Raw genomic sequence first — 11,515 nt, forward strand, 5'->3', positions numbered from 1 at the left:
ATCATTTATATTGCAAATTTGGTGTGTGCACGGATTATGCCGCCTTCAGCAAAGAGGCTGCCTCAGCATTGACGCAACACGGCTCCTGTGTTACGCGCCGCGCCCTCGGGACGCCCCGTGCAGTTCAAACGTGCCGATGGTGCTGCCGCCTGGCGGCGAGGTCGTCAAGTCAAGGGAGCCGCCGCACATGCGGAAAGAGCAGCCGTCTTCGGGGCCGCTGAGGTCTACTGCCTCAGCGCAGGGCCGCACGTGGCCGGATATGTTCATCCGACAGGGTTCAAATTCTTGCACTGACGCGGTGAAGCAGCCGATGACGTCATCCATGGACACGCCGCACAACGTGCCGGGACGACACTGTTTCAGCTCACACGCGGCCGACACTTCCCTGCACTTCTTTTCAGCACCTTTTGAAGTGCTGTGTATCGTAATACAAATATTTGCCGATTGTTCCTGGGCTGTGCTCAGTGCGCGTGCACTCCTGGCCACGTCCTGGATCGGAGGTCCTAATGTAATACCGGTTACTGATCCAACCCTGAGTTCCGGTCCTGTCTCAGGCTTTGGGCTTACCCCGGGACCTGGTCCTGTCGTAGGTTCTGGTGCTAACGTGGGCTTCGGTCCTATTGCTGCTCCTCGTTGTATTATGGGTGCGGGTTCTGTCCTTGATACGGGGCCGACGGGGTACCCTGCCACGCAGAAAGTGCAGCCTGCACCGAATCCGAGGACACCAGCATCTGCCGGACACGGCTGCACCAGACGTTCTTTGTCCGGACCACAGTTCTGGAAGGCTGTCACGGACGCTGGAAAACATTCCGGAGCTCCCTTTAAATTAAAACCGCAAACTGTGTCGCTTGAACACCCTTTTCGAACGCAGTGACTGGTGATGTCAAAGCATTCCCCCACAGAGAATCGGGAGCTATTAAAGGCGACCACGCAAGCATTTTGTGTATGCTCCTGGCTGGCGCTTGCTGTTATTGACGACGAGGCTGTGGACGGCGGGTCAGTCGCGTTATTGGAGGTACAGAATGTGCAGCCCTGCCCGAAGCCAGCGACGACAGAGTTCGCTGGGCAGGGCTGGGACAATCTCATTTCCTCCGAACCACAATTTGCGCTCTCATACGCTGACTCCGGAAGGCACCCGTACTCCCCGTCCGGTCTTAAGACGCACTTTGTGCCAATCGGACAATTCAGACTGTCACACTCCACCGACACGTCAAAGCACTCGCTTCTGACGCCGCCGCGGGCGTGGCAGACCGTGACGCAAGCCCGCCGCGGCTGGCTCCGGCCGCCTGGCTGCGGCCTCAGCGTCAGAGCCGGCGGCGGAGCCGACGCGTTAGGTGCCGCGCCGGCCGCGCAGAACGTGCAGCCCTGTCCGAAGCCGAGCACGACGGTGTTGGCGGGACACGGCTGGGCCAGCCGCAGCGGCTCGGGCGCGCAGTTGCGGAGCCGGCCGGCGACGCCGGGCAGGCAGGTGAGGCGCAGGTCCGGGGCGAGCGCGCACAGCGTGTCGGCCGGGCAGCGGCGGCGCCGGCACGACTCGGAAATGTCCACACACTCGTTGCGAGCGGCGTCCCCGAGCCCTCTCACGTGCACACAGGCTCGCGTGGAGGAAGTGGCGCTGGCGGCATCTGCAGGGGAAGAGTCATTAGGACATGGGCCAGTCGTAAGCAGCTGGGCTGGCTCGTGTCAGTCTGGCGGTTGACGGCGCCGCGAAGGTTTTTCAAAGGACCTTGGCCATATTTGCTTTTGGTTTTGTCTTTGGGGGCTTAGCTTTACCGTAAGAGTCTTTGTTGAGCATAACGTGCTGTAAATATTCTTACCCACACCACCAGAGTAGAGTGATTGTAGTTGAACATGCAATTTTTACCGACCAACTGTAACGTAGAACGAGATGCACGACCCGTCGTAACCCAGGGATAACGCCGCCTACTCCTTCCAAGGACGGCAAGCAGATTAAGGGACATCTCTTGACAATCAGATCTGCGAACAGATTTCCCAAGAAGACCTTGGGTTTCCGATCCTATCCCCCATTATGGAGCCTTGTCTTTGTCCGGAGTTTTGCTCGCTTTTTCATAATAACCGCTTAGGTTAGTGTATGAAATTGAATAAAATTGCCTCCCTGGCTGGCGGAGTCTCTGGTGTCCGGGCATCATGTTTGGCTGGCGGGCTTCCTATGTTTTTCTATTCTATGTGCATCTTGAACATCTGATAGGGAATCCTTATCATCCTCTGGGGGTTCTACTGACAACAGGGTGTGACGCTGGCCATCTGAAGCCTCTTACGGGGCAAATATGTCACAATTTTGTATGGGTGCCAGACTCGTCTCAACGCTGTATCCATATACAAACGTACCAAACTAACGGAAACAGATATAGTCCGTGCGATTGTCCGAAAACCTGATTTAAGGTGCTGGTAGGACAACTCGCGCTGTCAAATGCCACGTAGCGATGACAAAATGGTACTCTATTTTAACTCAAAAGCCCCATATATCTCACAACGCGGAAAAGCGTGGACTCAAAAATAGCTTGAGAGTGGCCGGCCGGGGTGACGAGCTGGCCAAAAAACCAAAATGCATATGTGAATGCTATGATTTGTTCCTGAATGCCACAACCCACGACCTGACAAGTGGTTGATGCGTTTTCCTAACGTTTTTTTTAAAGATACCTCTCCCGCATGTCATTTAATCGAGCACCAACTGTGGGCTGGAGCATCCTTCACACGTTGATATACTCCAAAAGCGTGCTCCCGGCATTTACTTTTTCTGAGCAGCGACGTTTTTTATACACACTACACGGCGGATGGGATGGCGACAGGTCAAGTGCGTATTGCATAGTACATGTTGTGTATAATACAGTAGTGCATTGTATATGTAAATGAATGTGTAACGCAATATCATAAAGCTAATTCACCATCCAACTGGCATTACGGTGTTTCATTTTTATTTTTTGCTGCTTTCTGCTGCGAATTATTTCGTCAGCTGGCGTTGGTGCTACCATTTCGTCGCTTCGTTTTCACCCTTCATTGCATTGGATTATTCAATGCGCAGTTTCGGTAGGATCCTTAGTTAGTCACTGAATACGTTAAATGTCTGCTTATCCATCTCAAGTTTATGTCTGCTTTATTTTAGTCTTTCAGACATCCTTTCTTCATTCTCCTCAAATCTCTGTTCAATAACTTCGACCTCCAGGTTCTTTCCTCCATTGTTTCGGTGCATCTGCCCCAGTGTCACTCGCCGCCGTCACCAAGCACTCATGCTGTGCTCCCCAACACAGGCACCGGCGCCTCTTCGGGAAGGTCTGTCCACGCAGATACCCAGTCATCACAATCGTGGACCGTCCACCGACCGCTGTAGCTGTCTGGGAGAACTGCTGCACCGCCTGGCACGCCAACACTGGACACGCCATTCCAAATGCAAATACATCGGGCCCTCCCAGCCATTCGCAAGCACCACCTATCCACACCTTGCTTATCTAGGCCACAGTCACACGCACAACCACTGCCACACCAAATTCACTCTCCAAGGACTGTTTCAAATGAGTATTAAGCTAGATTAGGAATGCTCGCAGGCCTCCAAACGTTATTAGCAATCAGTGGCATCGAAACAAATGTAGGACTATCACATTTACATCAACAGTAGAACTTCACTATTGCACACGTCAATATTGACAGCATCACGGCCGGAAACCAAAATTGACAAACTCAGAAATTTGTGGGAACTAACAATGTGAAAACCCTCGCACTTACAGAAACCAAATTAAAGGGCGCCATTGCTGACAGTCTTTACAAAATGAACGGTTTCCGCACACCGCTGGCCCGACATAAAACGAGACACAGGGTCGGAATCACCACTTACATGCACACATCGTTACCGTTCCAAAGACTGAACCAGCTAGAAATAGATGACGAGGAGTGGATATCAGCAAAACTAAAACGCAGTTTTACATTTTTAGTATGCTGCGCTTGCCTCCCACCGAATTTAACGGCGGATTGATTACGACTCTTCACTGAACACTTCACAACCAGCATGTCAAGCCTAAGTCCATATTCCCACATCCACGTTAATATTGGTCGACTTAAGCGCTGGAAACACCTTGATAAACGAATTTATTGCCACAACAGCATCGCAGGTTTCGATCACATACTTTGAGACACGACAGAAACGGTGGATTTAGAACAGCTTATCAAACAACTTACACGAAAAGTTGGCAACTGCGAAAACCCACATGACCTCATCTTCACAAGTGACAGCAACATAGCCATCGAGAGCGGTACTCTTTCACCCTTCGTGTACCTGAACCACTTACCATGACGTCAAAGTTCAAGCAATTTCTCTTCTAAAAAGTACAACAAAGATCCGTACAGGTACTTGGAGCTATTCAAAACTGAACGCTCCTCTTTTCGCCCGACTTGTACTTGATACCGACTGGGCACACATCATGAATAATGATGTAGACACACCAACCGAGTCAGTCATTGCTGCAATACTTAACGCTCCCACCGCTTGAATCCCAGTTAAACGCAACAGGAAATAGACAAACCAAAAATCATGGATAACCTCGAAACTAGACCGGAGCATTAGAAGGCGCGACAGATTGTTCTAATTTGCGAAGTAAGCTTAAGGCAATTTCAACCAGGATAGGTGGAGGTATGAACGCAACAACCGTAAACTGACGCTATAAAAGTGATATTTACACAGCCAAGTACAAAGACAACTGGCACAAAAGCATAGCCTCCATACATATCACCACACTGAGCTCCATAACTGGACGTACACGAGATGACGCCACTTCACCACTACAAACAGCCAATGGCGACATCATAACTGACGAATACGAAAAAGCAACATTACTTAACAATCATTTCGCAGCACAATCCGTGCTACACATGGAAGACTCCCAACTCCTACAACCAAGCAACACCATCAATGCACCATCGGACGTTTGCTTGGGAAGGGGGGGGGGGGCCCTTCCCAAGCAAACGTTGCCATTTTCGTACAATAAGTCCTAAAAATCATTTGCTCCATGGATGCAAACAAATCTACGAGTCCCCACGGAACGCATGTCAGACTACGAAAGTGTATTACACTTCTCATCTCAAAACCATTAGCACAGTTGCTTAGTAAATCCCTAGTGTCAGGAATGTTCCCAGTAAGTTTTACAAAGCAGACATCAAACCAGTTTTCAAAAACAAAGGCTCACCATCGGACTATTCCTGTTATCGACCAATAAACATTCTCTCGGCGCTCTCAAACGCTTTCAAAAAAGTGAATATACAAATATATACGACCACTTTACCGAGCATTCTCGTCTCTCAGATAAGCAAAGTGGGTACCGGCAGAGGCACAGCACTTAACATTAGCTATATACTTAACGCACAACCTATACAAATAGGTGGACATAGCACGTGACTTTATGACAATAATTCATAAACACTTTAACAAAATATTTCATAAAGGTATGTTGTACAAGTGCAAAAATGGCTGAAATCACAAAACAACTTTTAAATTGGCTTGAATCATTCTTACAAGATAGACGACAGAGAGCACAAATACGTGACACTTCTTCGACCGCTCAAACCATAAATGCAGACTGCCTGCAGAGCTCCGCACCCGGACCTTTATTAGCACTCATCTATCTCGACAGACTCTTAAATCGGGGGTAGATTATGCTCTTTTCTTGGCTGACGACACGTCTCTCTACGCCTCGCACACTACGACTGACTTGCGCGAGACCGAGCGTTCACCCCAGCACGACCTTGACGAAATACACAAGTACCTCTAGTCAAGAATGGGCTATTGCGTTCAATGCCACAAAAACAATCCAACAGACGTTCTCATATAAATACAAACATCGGTCACCGGCACTCACATTCGGAGCCGACCCAATACCAGTCCACGACACACACACACACACACACACACACACACACACACACACACACACACACACACACACACACACACACACACACACACACACACACACACACACACACACACACACACACACACACACACACACACACACACACACACACACACACACACACACACACACACACACACACACACACACACACACACACACACACACACACACACACACACACACACACACACACACACACACACACACACACACACACACACACACACACCACACACACACACACACACACACACACACACACACACACACACACACACACACACACACACACACACACACACACATCTTGGCGTGACATTTTCCAAAGATTTCCGTTCTGACCAACACATAAACAAAACATGGCTCAAAATAAACAAAACACGCAGCCCTCTGTATCCGATAGCACAGCACATACCAACGCCCACTCTCGACCAAATCTACAAAGCGTACATCAGGCTTCGTTTTAACCACTGCGATGCTATCTACGACAGACACATCACAATTCAAGACGCGATCAGACTTAAAGCATAACAAAACAGCCGCGAGACTGATGATCGGGCACTTTTGAGAACGCCATCCGACAACCTGCGAACTGAGCTAGGATGGAAAAGACTGACAGCGAGGCGACATATACAACGACTGACGCTCCATCACAAACTAAACGGCCCAGGGCAAGGTACACCAAACAACACCACAACAGTCATGCCTAATACCCGCGCCAAAGACATTAACAGAGGCCTTAGAAATAAATGCACGCACACTACAACCACCAATCGCACATTATCGTGCCAGAACCCATTTTTCCAAGAACTAGTAAGCAATGGAATGAACTGGCGTGACATGACGCCTCACGACACCTCACGCGCTCCGCCTTTGAAAAACAGCTTTGCGAGCGACGGGGAGTGCCCGATCCATTCCATCATTCCACAGCACGATCAAAAGAGAGAAAAATATTTTGTATGTCAGACTAAGAATGAAGATGGCCCGCTAGAATCCCCATTTAATTCTTGTTTAAAGAAGCAGCTTCGCCGGCGTACCGGTGTGGACACCAAATTGAAAACATTTATCATTTTGTCCTCTCGTGCCAGAAGTATGTAGAACAACTGAACGATCTGTTTGACAACTTATCTCAAACGTTACACATTGATTTTAAACACAAGTTATATTCATATCAGCTACAAACTCTATTATATGGCGTAAACCTCAGCGATGACGACGGTTCGGTGGCGGCTCAACATTTCCAAAATTTTCTGCTCAAATCTAAACGATTTATCGACCTCTAGTGTTGCTAGTAATCCCCCTCACCTTGCTATATGGACGTGGCATCCCTCGTGAGACGTGTGGTGGCTGACCATCCATCCAGCTGAGCGAGCTGTTCCGTGGCGGCGGTCACAGTTTAGAATTTTGTTCTGTGTGCTTCAGACCAGGTGTTTCTATTTCAGCTACCGCATTTGCGCATTTCTGATTAACGTTCGCTTTCTATTGCATGTTTTTCTTAACAAACATGATGACGCTGACCTACCATAAACGTCACGCCACACTGGCGTCGTATCGCGCAAAGTCAAAGCCATAACGTCCGAAGCGAGGGTCATGGTTGATATGAATACGGCAAGCAGTCTCCACATGTTCCGTACTCACCTGACTTTAGCAGTGTCAGCGGACTCACCTGGCCATAGTAGTGTCAGCAGCAGCATCGAGACCGCAGCGAACTCAGGCCACCATCTGAGGGACGCCATGCCAGCCCTGCCAAGGGATGTGGCACTGCCGGCGCGGACAGCTCACGCCCCTACGTTTTAAACAGTTTTAAGCTTCGTTAGTCTGGGCTGGGGCTCTAGGGTGTGGCTACTTCTTCCCAAATCACCTGCCCAAGTGATATAATAATACTAGGATTGACAACGTCGAATGACCATTGTTAGAATATGTGCCGTTTCCAGCTTACTCAGTGAAAATTATTTTCTGCGATCAGAATGCACGCTTCATTTGCGATCAGAAAACATTCCCAATTTGCATGCTGTAATGAAATTGGACTCAGGGATTTTGCAAGACTACTGATCAGGAAATACTGCTCTCAGGAGACAACAGAAGTCAACTCCAGGGTTGATTTCTGCAAAAATATACTCGGGCCTATGTTGCGTCGCGCACTTCTAAACTACGGAAAGGGCCGCGTACAGCTGATGTTGATATTCGTCGTACTAAGGTAGTATGGCTCGATCCTTCCTCTGATAATTGGTTTCTTTGTACCGCAGAATAGGATACGTTGTTCTCGATAATGCAACCGTTAATTTGTGAACATGGGGCTACGTGTACAGAAAGCCCATTCCCGTCTGATATGTGAAAAATCGTCTCATCACAGTATGCTTACTACTCAAAGTTGTGCCCAAGTAAACTTTCCCCGTCTAAAGTTGGCCCGCTTGGCACTTTATAAACGAGGCAATCCAATTTTCTTCGGTTCATTAAATGCATCATTAAACAATAAAATATTTTGGGTGAATCAAGGTTGTCATTACTCGGAATATATATCATTCGAACGGACGTCCAGCTTCACCAGTCACGTAGAGGCTGCTGAGCGTCGATGACCATAGTTAGCAAATGCGAAGCTCAGACTCAATAGTCATCGATTGCCTCCCGGCTATCTAAAGCTTCTCAAAGATGTATAAATGTGAGGGCTCAGAGACTCTTGGCTTTGAAATTATCGAAGCTCTAGGATCGGATCAGGGTCAAAAGTTGCATTTATACGCCCAACCGCGATTGACGTGTGGGCAAGTCATTCAGAGCGGGAAGATTGACACGGACTGCTCCGAAAACGTATTTCTCCCTGGATTCGGACCACTTTAATTTACGTCCACGGTGAACAAAACCTTTCAAAAAAATCATTAATTCCACAATTCCTTTGCTGTGGAGAAATTACTTTCCATTTCAAAGCGATCTAGAGATGCATTTTTGTGGAAGGCTTCAAATGCGGCGTGATCCACAAACAAAAACATTTCAGTAATTCGAGCCTTCGTGACGTACAGGCATAGGTGTCGTTGATTGTTCATCAAAAGCGGCCGACGTGCAAAAGTGCGGTTTTATGTAAAATGGCGAACCTTGACGCGTATGGGGATAATCTATGGAAGATTTTGGAGTACACTGCCAGGCCCAGCAGACATGTGCCTGGAGCCAAGGATGACAGTAACCGATTGCATTGTCTCATTAATATAGAACCCACTGGATTCTGGATGCATCCTTTGGATCCAGGCGCATGTCTGCCACGATGTACCTACACATAAAAGTAAGACTGAATCCGCACGGCCTATTCAACAAGACGTCGATAGCTGGAATGACAGATCAGCTCCAATGGGTCTTCAAGAGCACCCGTCTTCAATGGCAGCTGCTCTACAAAGTGGCGGGGCCAATGCGTTGACACGTGCTGGAAACTGATAAAAGCAAGGAGGAACTAGAACCTTGGTGTTTCGGGGTGATGAGTTGGATGCTGAAGATAACTGACATTCAGCAAACCAGGAGGTGTTAGTTAAGCGACGTAAAAAAGTTGGTATGTTGTGGAGACTCGACGCTTCGAAGCTATGTTCATGGCCAGATTTCTTCGCAAAGGCCCATCAACACCATCCCTGTATTTCTTTCATTCTGGACCACACCGTACCAAATTTTCTGGTTTTATTCTTCGACACCCTTTTTGTGGTACAACCAAATGCGAATTACGCCATCAAATTACAACTCGGAAATATGTGCGTACGTGTGCGTGTGTGCGCGCGCGCGTGTGTGTGTATGTGCGTGTGTTACTCCTTTTATCCTAAAAGCTAATAGCAGAAATGCGAGTGCCTTTTGGAGCGGACTCAAAACCCTACAGGGTCGCGCAATGTTGACCGTCTCGGTGGCTCAGTTGGTTGCAGCGCCTGCCTTCCAATTCGCTCACTCGTGACAGGGTGAGTTCGGGTTGCTTTAGGCGCTCGCTATTTTACCTTGACTTGACTTGAAAGTGACAGGCATGGTCAGCGGCCGAGATAAAGGTCAGACGTCAGACGGCAGGACGGACCGTGCCGAGCATTGCGCCACTTGAAGCTTTCGCCACCAAACTCTGCCGTTGATATGGAATTGCGCGATCGGGTGGTAAGGGGTCAGGGTTAACAAAACACGTGCTGCTTAGTGTGAGCTCTGATTCCAGAAACCCATACATTCGAGAGGTTTGAATTAAGTCTTTAAAAAGAATGTTGCATACCCCCTACCGTTGACGAAATCCTGGATCCGCTCCGTGTTGTATCATGTCCAAGTAGTTCAGTACAGGAAATGGCAGTCTTAACAGGCGCCCGTGTGGCCGGCTAGATACCCTGCCCTCGGGTGGGGGGTCACTTGACCCACCTGAGATCTCGGGAACTAACAAAGTTACAAACAACAAATTTACAGGGTATATTGACCTGTACGTGAACTCACTTAGGTCAAAGTTTGAGGTTCCTAAGTCATGACCTTCAGGTCAAATAAGGTCACACAAGGTCCAATTCCGGGTTGGTTTCCAAAGTGCCCCAGCACCTAAACAACCGTTTCTAAGCGAAAGTTTACACGCTCACTAAAGGTCAGTGACCTCATTTGACCTTTTGTAGGTCATAGTGACCAAAATTATGCAAGACTGCTCTGATTCCTGCATTTGAATAAGCGAAAAACATTTCGCTCGGCAGTATATTCCTAAAACAAATGTCAGCCAGGGTCATCTTAAGTCAATGACCTATTCTGACCTCTAAGAAGTCAATGTAGGATGCATAATGCGGTTCCTGCTATCAATAAATTCGAAATGAGCCCCAGAAACTATTCCATACAGCAAGCCCCAGAGTAACAAGACAGGCTGGTTTTGACCTGGTGTGACCTTCATACCTGACATTGAGTCAACGTCATTTTCTCATTCAAGATTTGAATTGCCTAAGAAAGCATCTCAGAGATATATATGGCTTCGTCAAACACTCCGTTGTTGCATCAGTTTGAACGATTCCCTAGAAATTGCCTTCGCTGAAACCATGGCCTGACTTTGACCTGCCATAGGTCAGCGACCTTACAAGGTTCATCTAAATCTTCTACATCAAACAATCCGCAACTCGCAATTGTCTACAAATATGCAAGCTTTGGCGCGGCTACGCCGCGCCGTTCGGAAACCACTCTCGAAAAACCTTCGGGGTTCAATTTAACCGCCAGCCCACCCGAGCGCGTGTTAAGTCACTCAGCTGACGCGCAACAGGTCACTCTACCTTTCAGTGTGCCTCCGACCCCCGGCTCCGGCTCCGGCTCCGGGTCCGGCTCAGGCTCAGGCTCCGGCCTCCGTAAACTCATCCTGGAGTGAGCACGACAAGTCTGCTTTTAAATGTTGTTGGAAACTATACGGATTGGTGTAAATGTGGGTTTGAGGGCTTCAGTCAACTATAGCAATCTGAATGCTTTACTGAGTGTGGGGGGATGTATTTGTCGCATATACTGCAAAGCGTATAACACCTACTAACCAAGGATTTTAGGGCGGCAGGAACTTTCTCGCAAGGTGCCGGGTGGTACACCTTCTGCTTTTATCACCTGTGCATGGGAATGTCGTACAACGTACCGACCATATGTTATTG

The 11,515-nt window shown here is 48.4% G+C and overlaps 1 protein-coding gene across 1 annotated transcript; it reads right to left on the reverse strand.

The window, feature by feature from the left end:
- Window positions 1-8,010, reverse strand: LOC119091893 (uncharacterized). The gene is made up of 2 exons (XM_037214803.1): window positions 7,591-8,010; window positions 1-1,625 (listed from the first exon to the last, which is right to left on the reverse strand). The coding sequence occupies exons 1-2, from the start codon at window positions 7,658-7,660 to the stop codon at window positions 91-93; spliced, it is 1,605 nt and encodes a 534-aa protein (XP_037070698.1). The 5' UTR covers window positions 7,661-8,010; the 3' UTR covers window positions 1-90.
- Window positions 8,011-11,515: the final 3,505 nt, after the last annotated feature.

The sequence above is a fragment of the Pollicipes pollicipes genome, unplaced genomic scaffold (genome assembly GCF_011947565.3).
Source record: "Pollicipes pollicipes isolate AB1234 unplaced genomic scaffold, Ppol_2.1 Scaffold_3447;HRSCAF=4054_pilon_pilon_pilon, whole genome shotgun sequence".
Taxonomy (NCBI): Eukaryota; Metazoa; Arthropoda; class Thecostraca; order Pollicipedomorpha; family Pollicipedidae; genus Pollicipes; species Pollicipes pollicipes.